This window comes from Pristis pectinata, chromosome 2 (genome assembly GCF_009764475.1).
Source record: "Pristis pectinata isolate sPriPec2 chromosome 2, sPriPec2.1.pri, whole genome shotgun sequence".
Classification (NCBI taxonomy): Eukaryota; Metazoa; Chordata; class Chondrichthyes; order Rhinopristiformes; family Pristidae; genus Pristis; species Pristis pectinata.
Genome location: NC_067406.1, coordinates 3,162,572 through 3,185,564, shown reverse-complemented (window position 1 = coordinate 3,185,564; position 22,993 = coordinate 3,162,572). Strand labels below are relative to the sequence as shown.

At 44.9% G+C, this 22,993-nt stretch overlaps 2 protein-coding genes across 4 annotated transcripts in view; both read left to right on the top strand.

The window, feature by feature from the left end:
* LOC127582864 (rab11 family-interacting protein 5-like) overlaps positions 1 to 10,577 on the top strand; it is a 95,473-nt gene extending 84,896 nt beyond the window's left edge. The window contains exons 4-5 of one of the 2 annotated variants that reach the window (XM_052038473.1): positions 5,600 to 5,780; positions 8,906 to 10,577. In XM_052038473.1, the coding sequence (XP_051894433.1) occupies positions 5,600 to 5,780; positions 8,906 to 9,127 (403 nt within the window). In that variant the 3' untranslated portion in view covers positions 9,128 to 10,577. Of the gene's footprint in view, positions 1 to 5,599; positions 5,781 to 8,905 lie in introns of those variants that run through there. The other variant, XM_052038464.1, reaches the window with a different exon arrangement.
* Positions 10,578 to 21,503: 10,926 nt separating this feature from the next.
* LOC127582954 (sideroflexin-5-like) overlaps positions 21,504 to 22,993 on the top strand; it is a 236,129-nt gene continuing 234,639 nt past the window's right edge. For both annotated transcript variants that reach the window (XM_052038623.1, XM_052038615.1), the window contains exon 1: positions 21,504 to 21,625. In XM_052038623.1, coding sequence (XP_051894583.1) covers positions 21,572 to 21,625 — 54 coding nt within the window. In that variant the 5' untranslated portion in view covers positions 21,504 to 21,571. The remainder of the gene's footprint in view (positions 21,626 to 22,993) is intronic.

Here is a 22,993-nt window from a genome sequence, read left to right as displayed (position 1 = left end):
CAGCCTTCAGGAAAACCTTGACCCACTGCAATTCGCCTACTGCCGAAACAGGTCTACAGTGGATGCCATCTCCCTGGCCCTATACTCATCCCTGGAGCATCTGGACAGTAAAGACACCTACGTTAGACTATTGTTTATTGACTACAGCTTCGCTTTCAATACTATGATTCCAAGCAAACTCATCACCAAACTCCGAGACCTGGGACTCAACACCTCCCTCTTGACTTTCAGACCAACAGACCGCAATCAGTGAGGATAGGCAGCAATACCTCCAGCACGATTATTTTCAACACTGGTGACTCACAAGTCTGCGTCCTTAGCCTCCTGCTCTACTCCCTATATACTCAGGATTGCGTGGCCAGATTCTGTTCTAACTTCATCTACAAGTCTGCAGATGATACCACCGTAGTGGGCCGTATCTCAAATAACGATGAGTCGGAGTATAGGAAGGAGATAGAGCTTAGTGACATGGTATCATGACAACAACCTTCCCCTCAATGTCAGCAAAATAAAAGAGCTGGTTTGACTTCAGGAAAGGGGGTGGTGTACATGCACTTGTCTACATCAATGGTGCTGACTTCAAGAGGGTTGAGAGCTTCAAGTTCCTGGGAGTGAACGTCACCAATAGCCTGTCCTGGTCCAACCACATAGATGCCATGGCCAAGCAAGCTCACCAGCGCCTCTACTTCCTCAGGAGGCTAAAGAAATTTGGCATGTCCCCTTTGACACTCACCAACTTTTATCGATGCACCATAGAAAGCATCCTATCTGGATGCGTCACGGCTTGGTACAGCAACTGCTCTTCCTGGACTGCAAGAAACTGCAGAGAGTTGTGGACAGCCCAGCACATCACGGAAACCAGCCTCCCCTCCATGGACTCTGTCTTTACCTCTTGCTGCCTTGGTGAAGCAGCCAGCATAATCAAAGACCCCACCCACCCGGGATATTCTCTCTTCTCCCTTCTCCCATCAGGCAGAAGATACAGCAGTTTGAGGGCACATACCACCAGGCTCAAGGACAGCTTCTATCCCATGGTGATAAGACTATTGAACGGTTCCCTTATACAATGAGATGGATTCTTGACCTCACAATCTACCTTGTTATGACCTTGCACCTTATTGTCTACCTGCACTGCACTTTCTCTGTAGCTGTGACACTTTTACCCTGTACTATCTTAATGCACTGGGTAATGAATTGATCTGTACGAATGGTATGCAAGACAAATTTTTCACTGTACCACAGTACAAGTGACAATAGTAAACCAATACCAATCTGAATTGAACCATAGAACCATACGGCACAATACAGGCCCTTCGGCCCACCGTGTTGTGCCGCCCTTCAAACCACACCTAAGACTATCTAACCCCTTCCTCCCACATATCCCTCTAACCTAAATTCCTCCATATGCTTATCTAACAATCTCTTGAACTTGTCCAATGTATCAGCCTCCACCACCACCCCAGGCAGCGCATTCCATGCACCAACCACTCTCTGGGTAAAAAACCTTCCTCTGACATCACCCTTGAACTTCCCACCCGATACCTTAAAGCCATGTCCTCTTGTTTTGAGCATTGGCGCCCTGGGAAAGAGGCGCTGGCTGTCCACTCTATCTATTCCTCTCAATATCTTGTACACCTGTATCATATCCTCCTCTCCAATGAGAACAGCCCTAGCTCCTTTAGTCTCTCCTCACAATCCATACTCTCCAATCCAGGCAGCCTGGTAAATCTCCTCTGTACCCTCTCCAACGCCTCCACATCCTTCCTATAATGAGGCGACCAGAACTGGACACAGTACTCTAAGTGTGGCCTAACGAGAGTTTTGTAAAGCTGCATCATCAATTCGCGGCTCTTAAACTCAATCCCCCGATTTATGAAAGCTAACATCCCATAAGCTTTCTTAACTACCCTATCCACCTGCGAGGCAACTTTCAGTGATCTGTGGATATGAACCCCCAAATCCCTCTGCTCCTCTACACTGCCCAGAATCCTGCCATTTACCTTGTACTCCACCTTGGAGTTTGTCCTTCCAAAGTGTACTACCTCACACTTCTCTGGATTGAACTCCATCTGCCACTTGTCAGCCCAGCTCTGCATCTATCAATATCCCTCTGCAAGCTTCTACAGCCCTCCATTGAATTGAAAGTCTGCTCCGATGTAAAGTTAAAATGTGGCATGACTTTGGCCAGTCCCAACCTCACATACAGCCCAAGTTGCTGTAACCTTTTTTCAGGCTTTTTCTGATCATTGTAACTTTCAGGAGATAAGAGGTTTAAAGGGGATCTGAGGAAGAACTTTTTCTACCCAGGGGGTGGTTGGAATCTGGAACGCACTACCTGAGAGGGTTCTGAGGGGGTGGTGGAGGCAGAGACTCATAATATTTAAGAGTATCTAGATGAGCACTTGAATTGCCAAGGCAGAGAAAGCTATGGACCAAGTGCTGGTAAATGGGATTAGTATTGATATGTACTTGATGGTCGGCAGTTGATATGCTGGGCTGAGTTTCTGTGCTGTATGATTCTATAATTTCAAATATGTTATCCACTATGCCTGATGCACACAGTTGGGTTTGAGGTGGGTAGCCAGGCTCTAGTATTGGAATTGGTTTGTTATTGTCACATGTACCGAGGTACAGTGAACAATTTGTCTTGCATATCATTCATACAGATCAATTCATTACAACAGTGCATTGAGGTAGTACAAGGCAAAACAATACAGAATGCAGAGTAAAGTGTCACAGCTACAGAGAAAGTTCAGTGCAGGTAGACAATAAGGTGCAAGGTCATAATGAGGTAGACTAGAGGTCAGGAGTCCATCTTATCATTCTTGGGGACAGTTTAATAGTCATAACAGCTAGATAGAAGCTGTCCTTGAGCCTGGTGGTACGTGCTTTCACGCTTTTGTATCTTCTGCCTGATGGGGGTGGGGGGGGAGGAGGAGAGAAAGTCCAGGGTGGGAGGGGTCTTTGATTATGCTGGCTGCTTTACCGAGGCAGCAAGAAGTGTAGACAGAGTCCATGGAGGGGAGGTTGGTATCCATGATGTGTTGGGCTGTGTCCACAACTCTCTGCAGTTTCTTGTGGTCTTGGACAGAGCAGTTGGGGAAAGTGCAATTGCCATACCAAGCTGTGATGCATCTGTGTCAGGACCATCAGCTTGATGACATCATGAACGGGGTTAAGCTGATATGTTAATAAAAATGTTATAAAGTGAAAGGTTTAAGATTGTGTTTGGTGAAGCTGCAGCATCTCCTGTTTTAGCTGTTGGCAGTGCTGAACCATGCCTCTGAAACTTAGACGTGTCAAATGTCTGTACTGGTAAATGTACTGCATTGGATTGTGATTCAGTGTTGTCTTATCTCTAAGTCTTTGTACTGGCTAACTCTCCTCTACTTTTCTACTCTACTACTACTCTACTACTTTTTACTACTCTACAGTTCACATGAAGGGTCTCGACCCGAAATATCGACTGTCCAATTCTCTACAGATGCTGCCTGACTTGCTGAGTTTCTCCAGAAGTTTGTTTTTTGCCCTGAATTATTGAATTCCCTGCACAAAAGGAGGTCCTGGATAGGAGCATAAAAGATTATATGAGCAAAGGCTGGAGAGACTGAGATTGTTCAGAAAGTTGAGAGGAGATGTGCTGATGTTCAAAATGCTGTGGGCTCTCGATCAGATGGATGGAGGGAAACTGTTCCCAAGGACAAAGGTTGAAAGTGATTGGCAAAGGATTCAAATGCAATATGGGAAAGAGCAGAGTTGGACTTGCAGTGTTGTTCAAAGATTTTAAGGGCCGAATGGCCTCCTCTGCTGTTACTGTTCAATGATTCCATACAATTAACAAACTGTAATCTAGCTTTTTCAGTGTTGGAACTTGACCTTGCTGTCCCAGAGCTGTGTGAATTTCCACTGTGCTTTGGTGTGGGAAAAAGTGCTTCCTGCATATTCCTGTTCATTTGCGTTTGACTCCAGCCTACCAGACAACCTGGACCCATTGCAATTTGCCTGTCGCCGAAACAGGTGTACAGCGGACGCCATCTCCTTGGCCCTTCACTCAGCGCTGGAGCATCTGGACAGTAAAGACACTTACGTTAGACTATTGTTTATTGACTACAGCTCTGCCTTCAATACAATAATCCCAAGCAAGCTTGTCACCAAACTCCGAGACCTAGGACTCAACACCTCTCTCTGTAACTGGATCCTTGACTTTCTAACAAACAGACAGCAATCAGTGAGGATAGGCAGCAATTCCTCCGGCACGATTATTCTCAACACTGGTGCACCTCAAGGCTGCGTCCTCAGCCCTCTACTCCCTATACACTCATGACTGTATGGCCAGATTCTGCTCTAACTCCATCTACAAGTTTGCAGATGATACCACCGTTGTAGGCCATATCTCAAACAGTGATGAATCGGAGTACAGGAAGGAGATAGAGAGCTTAGTGGAATGGTGTCGTGACAACAACCTTTCCCTCAATGTCAACAAAACTAAAGAGCTGGTCATTGACTTCAGGAAAGGGGGCGATGTACATGCACCTGTCTAAATCAATGGTGCTGAGGTCTAGAGGGTTGACAGCTTCAAGTTCCTGGGAGTGAACATCACCAACAACCTGTCCTGGACAAACCACGTGGATGCCATGGCCAAGAAAGCTCACCAGTGCCTCTACTTCCTCAGGAGGCTAAAGAAATGTCCCTTTGACTCTCACCAACTTTTACCGATGCACCATAGAAAGCATCCTATCTGGATGTATCACGGCTTGGTATGGCAACTGCTCTGCCCAAGACCACAAGAAGCTGCAGAGAGTTGTGGACACAGCCCAGCACATTACGGACACCAGTCTCCCCTCCTTGGACTTTACCTCTCGTTGTCTTGGTGAAGCAGCCAGCATAATCAAAGCCCCCACCCACCTGGGACGTTCTCTCTTCTCTACCCTTCCATCGAGTAGAAGATACAGGAGCCTGAGGGCACGTACCACCAGACTTAAGGACAGCTTCTACCCCACTGTGATAAGACTATTGAACGGTTCCCTTATACAATGAGATGGACTATGACCTATGACCTCACGATATACCTTGTTGTGACCTTGCACCTTATTGCACTGCACTTTCTCTTAAGCTGTGACACTTTACTCTGTACTGTTACTGTTTTTTTTACCTGTACTACATCAATGCACTCTGTACTAACTTGATGTAACTGCACTGTGTAATGAATTGACCTGTACAATCGGTTTGTAAGACAAGTTTTTCACTGTACCTCAGTACAAGTGACAATAATAAACCAATACCAATACCAATTTCCTCATTCCTGGCAATGGAATCCAGAATATAACTTGGCAGGTTATTCTTTAATTAAAAAAATTAGAGCCTTTTGGGAAAGAGGTCAAACAATAAAGGGATGGGGACCTAAGATGTTGCAAAATTACCTCTGGCCCTCATAAAAATAGCTTGAGCTGATGTTTTTGAGAGGGAGTTTGAGGGTGGAGAGCAAGTGCTGTTGATCTCTGATGGTCAGTGTTCAAGAACATGATTTCAGAGATGAGAGCTTTTAATTTGTAGGTAATAGCACGTTATGTGAGTGATCTTCTCTCTGTTCTCCCACCAGCCCTCATCCAGTGAAGCCAATCACTGCCACAGCCCCAGAGGGTACAGAGAAAAAAGCTGGCCGGTCGTGTATCAGCAACACACTGACCAGTGGTCTTGAGAAACTGAAGAATGTGACTACTGGAAGTATCAGCCCAATAAAGCTGCCTGTGTCTGGACATGACGGGCAGGAAGCAGTAAAGGTAATTGGACTATGTGTTTCATCCTTCACCCATTGATTGCCAATGGTGTTGAGTGAGGGAAATATTTTAAAGAGAGTTCCTGTGGTCGTCACTCAGTGCAACAGTTCAAGAAATGGGCCTTGCCTGTGACACCAAGATCTCACACGTGAATTTTAAGCAGAAATGTACAAGTATGTTTACCTCCATTTACATCAGTTTCCCAGCACTCAGACCTGGAGCACCTTGAGATTTGCATATAGACTTTTTTTTTCCCCCACACTGAGAATGGTAGGAGCCTGGAATGCGCTGCTAGGGGTGGTGGTGGAGGCAGATATGACAGTAGCATTTAAGAGGCTTTTAGATAGGCAGCTGAGTGTGCAGGAAATGGAGGAATATGGATATTCTGCAGACAAGGGATTAGTTCAACTTGGCATCATGTTCGGCATAGACATCGTGGGCTGAAGGGCCTGTTCCTGTGCTGTATTGTTCTATGTTCTGTGAATAATATTTCTGCCTTATGACGCACAAACTGAATTTTCAAAAGAATTTCTAAGAGCGAGGTTAGTACTTTGGTCAACCAATCCAGGTTATCTTATCCCCCTCCTCATATGGATGTCATTTCCACCCTTTGTATAAAATCATGAGGGGCATAGACAGGGTGAATGCACAGTCTTTTTCCCAGGGTTGGGGAATCAAGAACTCGAGGACATGGGTTTAAGGTGAGAGGGAAGAGATTTAGTAGGAACCTGAGGGTTATCTTTTATCACAAGATCACAAGATCACAAGACAAGGGAGCAGAAGCAGGCCATTCGGCCCATCGAGTCTGCTCCAAGGAAAAGGGAAAAAGAAATGGGGAATGGGGAGGAAAAAAAACCTATTCTAATCCCAATTTCCGGCCTTATCCCCATATCCCTTGATACCCTGACTATTTAGATATCTATCTATCTCCTCCTTGAACGCCCCCACTTATCTGGCCTCGACTGCTGTACGTGGCAAGGAGTTCCACAAATTCACCACCCTCTGGCTAAAGAAATTTCTCCTCATCTCTGTTTTGAAACTGTACCCTCTAATTCTAGGATTGTGCCCTCTGGTCCTGGACTCACCCACCAAGGGAAACAGCCTAGCCACATCTACTCTGTCCTTTCCTATCAACATTTTAAATGTCGCTGTGAGGTCCCCTCTCATTCTTCTGTACTCCAGTGAGTACAGTTCAAGAGCCGACAAACGCTCCTCATACATAAGCCCTTTCATTCCTGGAATCATCCTCGTAAATCTCCTCTGAACCCTCTCCAACGTCAGCACATCCTTCCTAAGATGTGGGGCCCAAAACTGCGCACAGTATTCCAAATGAGGCCTCACTAGTGCCCGTAGAGCCTCATCAATACTTCCTTACTTTTATACACTATACCTCTCGAAATGAATGCCAACATAGCATTCGCTTTCTTTACCACCGATCCGACCTGGTGGTTAACCTTTAAGGTATCCTGCACGAGTACCCCCAAGTCCCTTTGTACTTCCGTACTTTGAATCTTCTCTCCTTCTAGATAATAATCTGCCTGCTTATTTCTGCTTCCAAAGTGTACAACTGCACATTTCTCAACATTGAATCTCATCTGCCATTTCCTTGCCCATTCTCCTAAACTGTCTAGGTCCCTCTGCAACCTTCCTATCTCCTCAATACTCCCTACTCCTCCACCTATCTTGGTGTCATCCGCAAACTTAGCCACAAAACCATTTATTCCATTATCCAAATCGTTGATATACAAGGTAAAAAGGAGCGGCCCCAACACCGACCCCTGCGGCACACCACTAGTAATCGGTAACCAACCAGAACGAGATCCTTTTATTTCCACTCTTTGCTTCCTGCCAACCAGCCAATGCTCCACTTTTTCTGCTATCCTACCCGTAATTCCATGACCTCTCATCTTATTAATCAGTCTCTTGTGAGGCACCTTATCGAAGGCCTTTTGAAAGTCTAAGTACACAACATCTACCGCCTGTCCCTTATCCACCCTACCTGTGATTTCTTCAAAAAACTCCAATAGGTTGGTCAGGCAGGATCTTCCCTTCACAAAACCATGTTGGCTAGGACCTATCTTGCCTTGCGCCTCTAGGTATTCCATAACCCCATCCTTGAGGATAGATTCCAATAATTTTCCCACCACTGACATCAGACTAATAGGTCTGTAATTTCCTTTATGCTGCCTCCCACCTTTCTTATACAACGGAACTACATTTGTGACCCTCCAGTCCTCCGGAACCACGCCGGAATCTATCGATTCCTGGAAAATTATCGCCAATGCCTCCGCTATCTCTAAAGCCACCTCCTTCAGAACCCGGGGATGCACCTCATCCGGTCCGGGAGACTTGTCAGTCTTTACAAGAAAACGTAATTAGACAAAACAAAAACAAAGTCCATTTTAGTGCAAAGTGATCATAGTGTTGCTAAACTGTAGTGATTAGGGTTTTGCCAGTTGGTTCAAGAAGTTGTTCCTGAACCTGGTGGTGTGGGACTTCAGGCTCCTGTACCTCCTGCCTGCTGGTAGCTGTGAAAAAATGGCAAGGCTCAGATGGTGGGGATCTTTGATGATAGATGTTGCCGTCTTGAGGCAGTGCCTCCTGTAGATACTACCAGTTGTGGGGAGGTTTTGTGCCTGTGATGTAGTGGGCAGAATCCACTACTCTGTAGCTTCTTGCATGGCTGTGCATTCGAATTGCCATACCAGACCATGATACAACCAGTCAGCATACTTTCAACAGTACATCTGTAGAAGTTTGTTAGAGTGTTCAGTGACAAGTCGGAACCTTCAATGCTAGTATATACTTTTATAGTTAAGAGGAGCAAAGCTGTGCACAGTATTCCAGGTGTGACCTCACTAACGCCCTGTACAACTGTAACACAGCTCCCCTCTTCTTAAACTCCAACCTTTTTGCAATAAAGACCAATATGTCGTTTGCCTTCTTAATCTACTGATGTTTTTGGGAAGGGAGATGGTGCTAAACCCTCCACCTTTTGTTGAGAAGTCCAACTAACTGAACCAAGTTGATTTTAGTGGAAAAAAAATGGGCTCAGAGGCCACATGTCATGCATAACTTCCGCTGGCCTAGATGATTCTGCTACTTGTAATGGTTTCTTCTCATTGCAGGAATCCAAGCTGGCAGACCCTGTTGTACAATACTACCACCTCACACATGATGAACTCATCAAAAAAATCCTACAGCAGGAATCAGAGCTGCAGAAGAAGGAGGAGCATATCCGTGATCTGGAGGAGTATATTGATCTCTTGCTAGTGCAAATCATGGAGCAAAACCCTAGCATTCTCCAATCAGTGAGTGAGAAAATGAAGAATAAGACAGCTGCCAAATAATTCATTGTGCCTGACTCAGTGCATGTTGGAACTACATGCAAACAGTGCAACAGATATAAAACAATCACATTCTTGCTGTAAAATGACCTGGTCTAGTAATGGCCATTTTACATCAAGAGAGGGCAATGGATGATCGGTGAAGAGGTGGGAAAGAGGAACCAGGCTCAGTAACAAGTTTGGTTTGGGACTCTGCTTTCACAATTGATACCGGAGGGAAATCTTGCTTAGATTTTTATGCACAAGGAGTTCCGACCTAGGGCAACTCTTTCTGAGCTGGCATTGGTGCACAGAATATAATTCAATGCAGAAATTAGCAATTCTTCTTGTTACGGCCACAGTAAGGCTGCTGTGGGAAATGAAAAGAATAAATGGGAAATATTCCAAGTTGAAGAGAAATCTTCCCTGGGTATGAGAAAAAATTACAAGTGCTAAACTGCATCTAATTCTGTGCTATGCCAGAGTCCTGTGACTGCAAGCATGTATCAAAGTCTGTTTAAACTGTCTGAGATATTATAATGCTTTCTTTTAATTCACACTTCTAGCCAAACTGTTCTAATATTTTGGGGGAAAGGTATCTATTGTTTGGAAGATTCACCCCAGTGTCCCAAACCAAGCTGATCTGGTGTTCCTCTTTCCTCTCTGTTCTGGCTGGATAGCCCTTGTAAATAACTAGGAAAGAGAACTATCCTCTATGCAATAAAAATATTACCAATGCCACTCTATTGTGCTGTAAAACTGGTGGAATGGGTGCTACCAAAAATGTACTGAAGCTGCTGCTTTGCCTATCTCGCCCACCACCAGGCACTGCTTGGAGGAACTGCATCCTGGTGATTGCAGTTTCCTGTTACTTCCCTTGGATGAACAAGATTTTATAGAAGTAACATAATCTGTTCAAAGAATGCTCCTTTGGAGTAACTAGAGAGGATGAACTTGCCACTCTCGAATACCCACGTGAGAGCATTTTCCAGCAAGGTTCAAATTAGCAGTGGAACAATAGCTTTTTTTGCCCTTTAACCCCCACTACCAGTCCTTGGCGCTGTATAGTGTCCTTGGTAGAGATCCACTGGCTGAGTAGTACAGGTTTCTGGTCTACATAGTTCAAGTAGTGCAATGGCAATGCAGGGTGGGGTAGTGGAAGAACACAAATATCCTTTTAATTTCTTTTGAAGCAATTACATATGTTGGAGAACAGTCCTTCTGAGGTAGGACATGTGTGGTGGTCCACCTGTCTTCCTGTTGACAACTCCCACATACGCACAATCATCAATGGTGGAAAAAGAACCTCAAAAAAAGTCAGGAATTTGGTATCGTGAAGAACAGCTTTTCTGGTGCTTTTTCATTTTGAAGAAAAATCACATGTTTTAACAGGAACTGCATCTATGAGTAGAAGATAGTACTGAGTCTCTCAGGAAATCACTGAGTATTACAGCTGCAATTATTTTTCTAAGGGGGTGGGTGGGATGGGGGGAGAGTTCGTTTCAGTCTCAGCTGAACGCCATCTATAAAGAATACTTAAAGCAAAGTATCTAGAGGATTTTTTTTGCCTTATTATATTTTATATACTCCTATCTTGGCTTTCAAGTATTTGAAAGCTGACTGTTTTCAAAGCAAATCCACCGTGATAAACTTAAACCAGAGCTAATTAAAACAAAACAAAAGCTAATTAACTAAAACAAAAGGTTAAAGCTTCAGTATCCTGAACGGCATCTTGAGGCTGCTTCCCTGTGGATCTTCCATGTTCTTAAATCGTATTGTGTATAAGCATTACAAGAATCTAGTTGTCATCATCTGCAAAGTTCCATTAACAACATATGAATGTTGGAATGAATATTTGACTCTTTTTGTGGATTTAAATTATTGATGGAAAAGTAAATTCATTATTATTGCATGGGTTTACTTTGAAGTGGAAATATTCTGAATTGTTTAATCCCTACACTCCCATTGCTTCCTTCCTCACAACCATGGTGTCCATTGTATAGAATCCTACCATACCTTGCTGCTTCCAGCTCACATTGGGGGATGGGATCTCTACATGCCCTGCCCTATTAGTAGGCGGAGAATCCTGTCTAAACTATTTCTCCAATTGCCTTTGCTGTGTAACTGGTGTGTATATATATATATATATATATATATAATAAATGAGCCTTCAAAATTGCCACCTGTTAATAAAATCATATCATGAGACAATAAAATGAGCTCTTTTTTTCAAGACGCACGTGTGAGTGTATTAATAAAGATTTCCTTGAGAAATAGACACTTCTTGTGAATTGAAATGCATCGAAATGAAGACCAGTCAGATGAATGGAAATTTCTACCTGTACGGTTGATGAATTAAGTCTGATTGTTCACAGTTTATTTTGCTTTGTCCTGCATCAACAGTACAAAGGTAAGCCCATGTTGATAGTTGATTTAAGAAAAAGTAGAAAAACAAAGGACTGCAGATGCTGGAATCTAGATGAAAAACACGATGATGCTGGAGGAACTCAGCAGGCCAGGCAGCATCCGTGGAGAAAAGCAGGCGGTCAACATTTCAGGTATTGGTATATTATTGTCACTTGTACCGGGGTACAGTGAAAAACTTGTCTTGCATGCCGATCGTACAGGTCAATTCATTACACAGTGCAGTTACATTGAGTTAGTACAGAGTTCATTGATGTAGTACAGGTAAAAACAATAACAGTACAGAGTAAAGTGTCACAGCTAGAGAAAGTGCAGTGCAATAAGGTGCAAGGTCACAACAAGGTAGATCATGAAGTCATCTCATCCAATAAGGGAACCATTCAATAGTCTTATCACAATGGGGTTGAACCTGTCTGGTGGTACATGCTCTCAGGCTCCTGTATCTTCTACCCAATGGAAGAGGAGAGAAGAGAGAATGTCCCGGGTGGGTGGGGGCTTTGATTATGCTGGCTGCTTCCCCAAGACAACGAGAGGTAAAGACAGAGTCCAAGGAGGGGAGGCTGGTGTCCGTGATGCGCTGGGATATGTCCACAACTCTCTGCAGTTTCTTGCTGTCCTGGGCAGAGCAGTTGCCATACCAAGCCGTGATGCATCCAGATAGGATGCTTTCTATGGTGCATTGGGTAAAGTTGGTGAGAGTCAAAGGGGACAAACCGACTTTCTTTAGCCTCCTGAGGAAGTAGAGGCGCTGGTGAGCTTTCTTGGCCGTGGCATCTACGTGATTTGACCAGGACAGGCAGTTGGTGATGTTCACTGCCAGGAACTTGAAGCTCTCAAGCCTCTCGACCTCAGGGTCAGGACCCTTCTTCAGGTCTGAAGATAGGATAGTCAATTTTTTTTAAAATCATACTTGGGACATGAGTACCTCTTCTGCGATGATGGTAGGCTTCCTTGGCTGTTTAAAGTTCTAGGAATTTGTCACATCACTTTTACTGTTCCTTCAAATAACTGCAGGAAATCCAACTTGATTGTAATTCAGATGAGGGACACAATCTGACACATTGGAGAGGGTTTCTGGAACAAAACTTTACCAAGTTGTGTTGACCCATTAATGGCACAATAACTGGCAAGGAGGGAGGACCTAGTCAAACAGAGAGCAGGAGTACGCCACTTGGCCCCTTGAGCGTACTCTGCCATTTAATAAAAACGTGACCAATCTGTGACCTTGGTTCTGTATTCCCACCTACACTTGGTAACTATTCACCCCCTACTTAATTATCTATCTCTGTGTTTTAAAATATTCAAAGACTCTGTTTCCACCCCTGAGGAAGAGAGTTCCAAAGACTCTGAACCCTTTTGAGAGAAAAATTTGCCTCAGCTTTTAGTAGGCAACCCCTGATTTTTTTAATATATAAATACTTCTCCAATGTTCAGCTTTTGTCCCAAAAGTGGGAACACCCTCCCTGCATCTGTTAAGAGTAATTCTTGAAATGATGCTCTTTATGGACCAGGTAACATGATTGCATCTGTGAAGTAATAAGAAAAGATATCTTTATTAGTCACATGTACATCGAAACACATAGTGAAATACATTTTTTGCATAGTGTGTTCTGGGGGCAGCCCACAAACAATCTGTTGGAGGAACTCAGGGTCAAGCTGTGTGTGTGTGTGTGGGGGGGGGGGGGGGGGGGGGGGTGGTGGAGAGAGGAAGGAGTGCAGAATTTTGACCCAAAACATTGACAATTCCTTCTCGCCCCACAGATGCTGGGTTCCTTCAGCAGGTGGTCTGCTGCTCCAGATTCCAGTATATGTAGTCTCTTGTGTCTGCGTCTCATAAGTACTTCTCGTATTTAGAAAATAGGGACAATGTCATTCCTTGGCCAATATATTCCTGGACCAGCTGTTCAGACAATTTGACACCTTGTTACAGGAACTTTGGATATCTTCTTGGAGGGTCATTTTCAGGAAGGAAACATCAAATTGTTAGGATACAGGTTTATAACTCTGCGGTAATATGGCTGCATCCAGTTGCTGAGTGGAAGACAACCTCTATGGCTATACTTTGATAGGGCCCTTTCACTACCCATATAAAAGCTGGGACACCGAAAGGCAAAAGGAAGAGTATTGCATTGAATCTTACTTTAATTAACATCTGTGGCTGGAAATCCAGAAGAATGAAGTGGGGGGGGGGGGGGGGGCAGGGTTTGGGGTGATAAAGATGGAGATTGAAAGTATACCAGAATTATAATCATAGTCAAAGTCAAGTTTATTGTCATATGCACAGGTGCAATGAAAAACTTATTTGCAGCAGCATCACAGTCACATAGCATCTTATAAGCAGCATTCACAAGGAAAACAAATTACACATAAATTATACACAATTACGTCTCTTTCCCAGGGCACCAACGCTCAATACAAGAGGGCATGGCTTTAAAGTAATGGGTGGGAAGTTCAAGGCAGATATCAGAGGAAGGTTTTTTACCCAGAGAGTGGTTGCGGCATGGAATGTGCTGCCTGGCGCGGTGGTGGAGGCAGGTACAATGGTCAAATTCAAAAGATTACTAGTAAGCATATGGAGGAATTTAAAATAGAGGGATATGTGGGAGGAAGGTGTTAGATAGTCTTAGGCAAGGTCTAAAGGTCGGCACAACATTGTGGGCTGAAGGGCCTGTATTGTGCTGTACTGTTCTATGTTCTAATTACCACTAAGAAATTATGCACTGGTACCACTAATGTAGAAAGTACGGGATCCACCCACAGCTGAGTGATGTTCCTTTCTTCATTTCTTCCACCAGCAGCAGTTTTAAAGAGCAAGGGCTGATCTGAAACAGAGCCTGGGTTGTAAATGTAAACCTCACAGTCGTTCTATGCTGATGTATGACACAGGGGACTGGTAGAGGTTGGTGCATCTGTCCAATAATTGTCATGCCACACCATACTAGAACATAGAACTTTACAACACAGAAACAGGTTCTTCGGCCCACGATGTTGTGCTGAACTAATTAAATTAGCAATCAAATGCCCAACTAAACTAATCCCTTCTGACTACATAACGTCCATATCCTTCCATTTCATGCACATTCATGTGCCTGCCTAAGAGCCTATTGAACGCTCTTATTGTATTTACCTCCACCACCACCCCTGGCAGCGCATTCCAGGCACCTACCACTCTCATTTCAACCCTGGGAAAAAGACACCAACTGTCTACTCTATGCCTCTCATAATCTTATAAGCTTCTATCAGGTCTCCCCTCGACCTCTGCCACTCCAGAGAAAACAACCCAAGTTTGTCCAACCTTTCCTTATAGCACATACCCTCTAATCCAGGCAGCACCTTGGTGAACCTCTTCTGCACCCTCTCCAAAGCCTCCACACCCTTCCTATAATGGGGTGACCAGAACTGAATGTAATACTCTAGATGCGGCCTAACTAGAGTTTTATAAAGTTGCAGCATAACTTCCTGACTCTTGAACTCAGTGCCTCTACTAATAAAGGCAAGCATGCCATATGCCTTCTTTACCACCTTATCAACCTGTGTAGCCACTTTCAGGGAGCTATGAACTTGGACCCCAAGATCCCTCTGCTCATCAACACTGTTAAGGGTCCTGCCATTAACAGTGTACTGTCTCTTTACATTTAATCTCCCAAGGTGCAACATTTCACACTTGGCTGGATTAAACTCCATCTGCCATTTCTCTGCCCATATCTGCAACTGATCTATATCCCACAGTATCCTTTGCCAGTCTTCTACACTACCCACAACACCAATCTTCGCATCATCTGCAAACTTTCTAACCCACACATCTACGTTTTCATCCAGGTCGTTTATATATATCATAGACAGCAGAGGTCCCAGTATGGATCCCTGCGGAATACCACTAGTCACAGAACTCCAGCCAGAATAAGTCCCATCGACCACTACTCTCTTTTCTATGGGCAAGCCAATTCTGAATCTAAATGGCCAATTCACACTGGATCCCATGCATCTTAATCTTCTGGGTGAGCCTCCCATGAGGGTCAAACGCCTTACTAAAATCCATGTAGACAACATCCACAGCTCTACGTTAATCAATCACCTTCATCACCTCCTTGAAAAACTCAATCGTTAGTAAGACATGTCCCGCACAGAGCTATGCTGACTGTCCCTAATTAGGCCATGGTTTTCCAAATGTTTATAAATCCTATCCCAAAGAATCCTCTCAAAAAAGGTAATAGGGATAGGCCAGGGAATTATAGACCGGTGAGTCTCACGTCTGTGGTGGGTAAGCTGTTAGAAAGGATTCTAAGGGATAGGATTTATGAACACCTTGAGAATCATGGACTGATTAGGGACAGCCAGCATGGCTTTGTGAAGGGAAGATCTTGCCTCACAAGCCTGATAGAGTTCTTTGAGGAGGTGACCAGGAAGATTGATGAGGGCAGTGTGGTGGATGTGGTTTACATGGACTTTAGTAAGGCATTTGATAAGGTTCCTCATGGTAGGCTTCTTCAGAAGGTCAGAGGCCGAGGGATCCAAGGAAGCTTGGCTGTGTGGATTAGGAATTGGCTTGCATGTAGAAAGCAGAGAGTTGTGGTGGAAGGAGTGCCCTCGAATTGGAAGGCAGTGACTAGTGGTGTCCCGCAGGGATCGGTTCTGGGACCTCTACTTTTTGTGATATTTATAGATGACTTAGATGAGGGGGTGGAGGGCTGGGTTAGTAAGTTTGCGGACGACACTAAGATAGGCGGTGTTGTGGATAGTGTGGAGGGCTGTCGGAGCTTACAGAGGGATATTGATAGGATGCAGAGCTGGGCTGACAAGTGGCAGATGGAGTTCAATCCGGAGAAGTGTGAGGTGGTACACTTTGGAAGGACAAACTCCAGGGCAGAGTACAGGGTAAATGGCAAGGTACTTGGCAGTGTGGAGGAGCAGAGGGATCTGGGGGTTCATATTCACAGTTCGTTGAAAGTTGCCTCACAGGTGGAAAGAGCAGTTAAGAAGGCCAATGGGATGTTGGCTTTCATAAGTCGCGGGATTGAGTTTAAGAGCCGCGAGGTTATGATGCAGCTTTACAAAACTCTAGTTAGGCCACATTTAGAGTACTGTGTTCAGTTCTGGTCGCCTCATTATAGGAAGGATGTGGAGGCGTTGGAGAGGATGCAGAGGAGATTTACCAGGATGCTGCCTGGATTGGAGAGTATTGAATATGAGGAGAGGCTTAAGGTGCTAGGGCTTTATTCACTGGAAAGGAGGAGGATGAGAGGAGTCATGATAGAGGTATATAAAATATTGAGAGGAATAGATAGAGTAGACAGTCAGCGCCTCCTTCCCAGGGCACCAATGCTCAAGACGAGAGGTCATGGCTTTAACGTTATGGGTGGGAGGTTCAGGGGAGATGTCAGAGGGAGGTTTTTCACCCAAAGAGTGGTTGGTGCATGGAATGCACTGCCTGGGGTGGTGGTGGAGGCAGATACATTGAACAGGTTCAAGAGCTTGTTGGATAGGCATATGGAGGAACGTGAGATAGAGGGATATGCGGGAGGAAGGGGTTAGGTAGTGTGAGGGTGGTCTGATGGACGGCACGACACGGTGGGCCGAAGGGCCTGTTTTGTGCTGTGCTGTATGGTTCTATGGTAACTTCCTTACCACTGACGTGAGACTCACCAGTCTATAGTTTCCAGGATTATCCCTGTTTCCCTTCTGGAATAACGGATACTGTGGGATATGATCATTCTCTCTTCAATTTTCTTTCCTAAATATGTTCCTACAACATTGAGGAAAATGGTTGTATCTTTCCTAATTGGCAGGTTTTATATGCGAGAGACTAGAGAGTGAAAACCTGCAATTTGATTGTGATTATTCCATGTATGTACACTGCTTCCAGATCATGCCCAGGAATCCAAACTATTTGGTTTTTCCAGCCAAGTGCAGTGTGTTGAGGTTAATCGAAGCATGTATTTCTCAAGCTAACTCCAGTAAGACCGGTAATGGACTTTCTAATGTGTGATACACAAATAGTAGGTGGCACATTTACCAATTTAGCCTTCCTACAGAGATTTTAACTTAATTAGAACTATGAGCAGTGACCCAACTTGTGACCGTTACTGAGAGATGTGAAACAGATTGTTCCATTTTTATTTATTATTTGAAACTATTTTAACTATCTAATTTCTTAGAAACCTTATTAGAAATATTCACACTTTCATCTAAGTGTTGTGTCTTAGAGCCACGTCCATTGATTTTCCCATGACAGAGAGAGAATGAGAAAGGATTGTTACCAATGTAATAAAAGCAGTGCTGGAAATACTCGGTAGGTTAGGCAGCAATCATAATAGAGCAATACAGCATGGATACAGGCCCTTGGGCCCAATGAGTCCATGCTGACCATGGTACCAACCCAGCTAGTCCCAATTTCCTGTGTTCAGTCCCTCCAGGTTCCTATCCAAGTGCTTCTTAAATGATACTATTATACCTGCCTCACCCACTTCCTCTGGCAGCTCATTCCAGTTACTTAACACCCTCTATGTGAAAAAGTTGCCCCTCAGGTCCCTTTTAAATCTTTCTCCTCTCACCCTAAATCTACGTCCTTTAGTTTTGGGCTACCCTACCCTGGGCAAAGACTGTTACTGTCCACCTTATCTATGCCTCTATAATATTAAACAATTCTATAAGATCGCCCCTCATTCTCCTATATGCCAAGGAATAAACACCTAGCCTGGCCAACCTCTCCCTATGACTCAGGCCCTTCTAATCCTGGCGACATGCGCGTAAATCTTTTCTGCACACTTTCCAGTTTAACCACATCTTTCCAATAAAAGGGTGACCAAAACTGTACACAGTGCTCCAAGTGTGGTCTCACCAACACTTGTACAACTGCAACATAATTTCCCAACTCCTATACCCAAAGGAAGATGCAAGGAAGATGCAGAGGCACTCCAAAGGGATATAGACAGGTTAAGCGAATTAACTACAACAAGGTAGAATTGGGAAAAAAATGAAGTCATCCAGTTAGATAGAAAAAAATAGAAAAGCACAACATTTTTTAATGGCATGAAATTGATAGGTGTTGAGAGTGAAAGATTTAGTACTTCAGCTCAATGCCGCTCATCAGCTCAAAACATTAATTCTCTTTCTCTTTCCACAGATTCTTTTTGACTTACTGGATATTTCCAGCATTTTCTGTTTATATTTCAGGTTTTCAGCAACTGCAGCATTTTGCTTTAGTGCATGCTTCCTCTAAGATGCACAGATATCAATATGACTGCCATTGCTGAAAGTCTGTGCAAACCTGTACAATCTGCACTAGGTGGCAGACAATGTTCTGTCTCTGAGCAGCAGTACCAATCCCTGTACAAGGTCTTTCTCAACCTCACAAAAATCTTTGATTCTTTCAGCCAAGAGAGATTATGGAGAATCTTTCTCAAAGTTTGACTGTCCTCAGAAATCTCCTGTAATTTTATATCTGCTATACAATGGTATGCAAGCTGTGATCCTAACCAACAGGTGCACCTCAGACCCAATCCCATTGCAGACTGGACTTGAACAAGACTATGTTTTGGCATCAACACGCTCCTCAATCTTCCTTCCTAGATAAAAGCAGAAACTGCTGGAAATACTCAGCAGGTCAGGCAGTATCTATGGAGAGAAAGCAATAATGATTTAGGTCAATGAGCTTTCGATCAGAACGATTCGTTTCACAGATGCTGTCTGACCCACTATTTCCAGTTTTTCTGTTTTTAATTTTAGATTTCCAGCATATTTTGGATTCTTCACTGCAATATTTCACCTCAAGTCTGAAAAGCTCCCCATTAGACTAGAGTTAACCTATAGGAATTACGAGACTGTCAGTACTGGTAAGAAGGAGAAGGATTACACTGGAGAGGGTGCAGAGGAGATTCACCAGGAAATTGCTTGGAATGAAACATTTTGGTTAGGATGATAGACTGAGTTTGTTTTTGTTAAAGTGCAGGAAGCTGAGAGGTGACCCGATAGAGATACACAAAATGAAGCACATAAATAGGGTAAACCACACAAAACTACCCGAACGCCATACCCCCCCCCCCACCCCACCACACAGCAGACACGTCTAAAGCTAGAGGGCACAGATTTAAGGGGCAAGAGGTTTAGAGGGGATCTGAGGAGAAATTTTTTCACCCAGAGGGTGGTTGGAATCTTGAATGCACTGCCTGAGGGGCTGGTGGAGACAGAGACTCTCACAATAGCTGAGTATATATACAGGCACTTGAATTGCCAAGGCACTGATGGCTGTGGGCCAAGTGCTGGTAAGTGGGATCAGCATAAATTGATGGTTGGCATGGACATGGTGGGCTGAAGAGCCTGTTTCAACACCACATAATGCTTTAACAAAAAACTTCGATAATTTTTTTAAAAAATGTCTGTCTTGACTGGGTGCCTGTGTAGATCAGCAAACACAGGTGCTAGGTGACGATAGGACATGGGGCAGCAGAAGTTTGGATGACCAGAAGTTTATCAAGCGTGGAACAAGGTCGTTCAGCCAGAGGTGTGTGGGCCAAATCGAGTCCAGAGGTAATAAAGGCGCGGGTGAGGGACTCTATTGCAGATGAGACGAGTCGAGGCAGAGTCCAGCAAGCTTACCAAGCAGGAATTGACAGATCTGATTGGGAGCTCAGCTCCAAGACTCACTGCAAACTTTGAGGTCAAGTCAAGTCGAGTTTATTGTCAAGTGAAAGAAAAAAAAAGTGTCAAGTGCACGAGTACAGTGAGGTAAAGGTACAGTGGAAAAACTTGCTTGCAGCAGCACCACAGACACGCAGGAGACTACGGATGCTGGAATCTGCAGCAACACACAAAACACTGGAGAATCTCAGCGTGTCAGGCAGCATCTATGGAGGGAAATGGACAGTCAATGTTTCAGGTCAAGATCCTTCATTTGGACTGAGAGATAGAGGGGAGATAGCCAGTATAAAGAGGTATTGGTATTTAGGGGTGGAGTAAAAACAAGCAGCTGATTGGTGCATCCAGGTGAAGGGGGTAGGGGGAAGGTGATTGGTAGATGAGGCCAGGAATAATGCCAGAAGCTGGGAGGTGATAGGTGGAGGTGACAAAGGGCTAAAGATAATGGAATCTGATAGGAGAGGACGGTGAAGCATGGAATAGAGGGAGGTGGGAGGGGAACCGGTGGGGAGGCGTGTGTGGGTGATGGGGAGATGGAGAGGGGATAAATATAGGGTGATGGGGGCTAGTTAGAACCATAGAACACTACAGCACAGAAAACAGGCCATTCGGCCCTTCTAGTCTGTGCCAAAACTTTATTCCGCTCGTCCCATTGACCTGCACCCAGTCCATAACCCTCCAGACCTCTCCCATCCACGTATCTATCCAATTTATTCTTAAAACTTAAGAGTGAGCCCGCAGTTATGTCAGATGGCAGCTCGTTCCACACTCCCACCACTCTCTGAGTGAAGAAGTTCCCCCTAAATCTTTCCCCTTTCACCCTAAAGCCATGTCCTCTCGTACTTATCTCTCCTAATCTAGGTGGAAAGAACCTACTCACATTAACTGCGTCTATACCCCTCATAATTTTGTAAACCTCTATCAAATCTCCCCTCATTCTTCTACACTCCAAGGAATAAAGTCCTAACCTTTTCGACCTTTCCCTGTTGGATCAGGAGAGAGAAAAAGATAAAAAACATGCACATAGATTCAGACAACACACAGAACATAAGTTAGGCATAAATTCTTCAAAATTTCCAAAGTAAAGAGGCTGAGTCACTGGCTAGGGAGCAGAGCATCAGATATTTCCAATGCTGTTTCCCATTTGCTGCTCTCCCCCGCTGTGGAGTGAGGTTGCAGGCTGCCAGAGTCCTTCCCTCCAACTTCATGCCCATCCAGGGAGGATCCCCACCCCCGCCGGCACTGCGCATGTGCCAGGGCAACGACGCCTGACGGGAAACGTAGTCCGTCCTGCTGCGCCGGTGGGACTACAGCTCCCGAGAGCCCCCGCGCACCGATAAACTACGGCTCACCTGGGCGGCGCCAAGAGTCCAGGAGGGCGATCGGGAGGTGAGCGCTGCCGGGCTCACGATGGCAGCGGCGGACTATCCCCCGTTCGCGCCGGGGAGGGCGCGCTTCGATCAGGTACTGTTGCCTCAGTCGGCGCGGCGGTTTAACGCCTGTCCCCCCCCCCCCGAACACGTGATACTCGCGAGCGGGGTTCAAAATAACTGCCGGGCGACACCCCGCCCCCTCCCTCTGATCCCATTGGGCGAGCTCGCTGCCTACTCCGTTTACTGCTGCTCAATTGGCTGCGGCGCCTGTCCATCATAAGATGTAGGCGCAGAACTCGGCCGTTCGGCCCGTCGGGTCTGTTCTACCGTTCAATCGTGGCTGATTTATTTTTCAACCCCCGTCACCCTTAACCCCCTTACCAATCAAGAACCTAGGATATCTTTATTAGTCACATGTACATCGAAACACACAGTGAAATGCATCTTTTGTGTAGAATGTTCTGGGGGCAGCCCTCAAGTGTCGCCATGCTTCCGGCGCCAACATAGCACGGCCACAACTTCCTAACCCGTACGTCTTTGGAACGTGGGAGGAAACCGGAGCACCCGGAGGAAACCCACGCAGACACGGGGAGAACGTACAAACTCCTTACAGACAGCGGCCGGAATTGAACCCAGGTTGCTGGCGCTGTAATGGTGTTATGCTAACCGCTACACTACCTAGCCTGCCCATATCAATCTCTGCCTTAAATACACCCAATGACTTGGCCTCCACAGCCCTCTGTGGCAATGAATTCCACAGATTCACCACCCTCTGGCTGAAGAAATTCTTCCTCGTCTCAGTTCTAAAGGGATGTCCCTTTATTCTGAGGCTGTTCGCTTGAATCCTAGACTCTCCCACTGATGGAAACATCCTCTCCATGTCCACTGTATCCAGGCCTTTCAGTATCTGGTAGATTTCAGTGATATCCTCCTTCATCCTTGTGAACTCCACCGAGTACGGGTCCAGAGACATCAAACGCTCCTTGTACGTTAAGCCTTTCATTCCCGGGATCATTCTTGTGAACCTCCCCGGACCCCCTTCAGGGTCAGCACATCGTTCCTTCCCAAAATTACTCACAATATTCCAAATACAGTCTGACCAAATTTCACGACATTTCACGACACATGTCAGTGATAGTAAACCTGATTCTGTCCAATGCCTTATAAAGTCTCAGCAGGGCATCCTTGCATTTGTATTCTTGTCAATATTGTACATCCTTGCATTTATATTCTAGCCAATATTTAATATTCATTAAAGACGTGTTAATGCTGCAGTCGGTTAATTCTTTTTTTCCTCTTGGCTGGCCTTAAAGATGCAAGACAGAGGGTAGCTGCTGGTCTCTTCTGCACAGAATGTTTGTGTCAGCCTGTGAATTAATGATCCAATCTAAAGCGAGTAAATAAAGTCCTGACAAAGGGTCTTGGACCTGGAAAGTTAACTCTGCTCTGCCTCTGACCT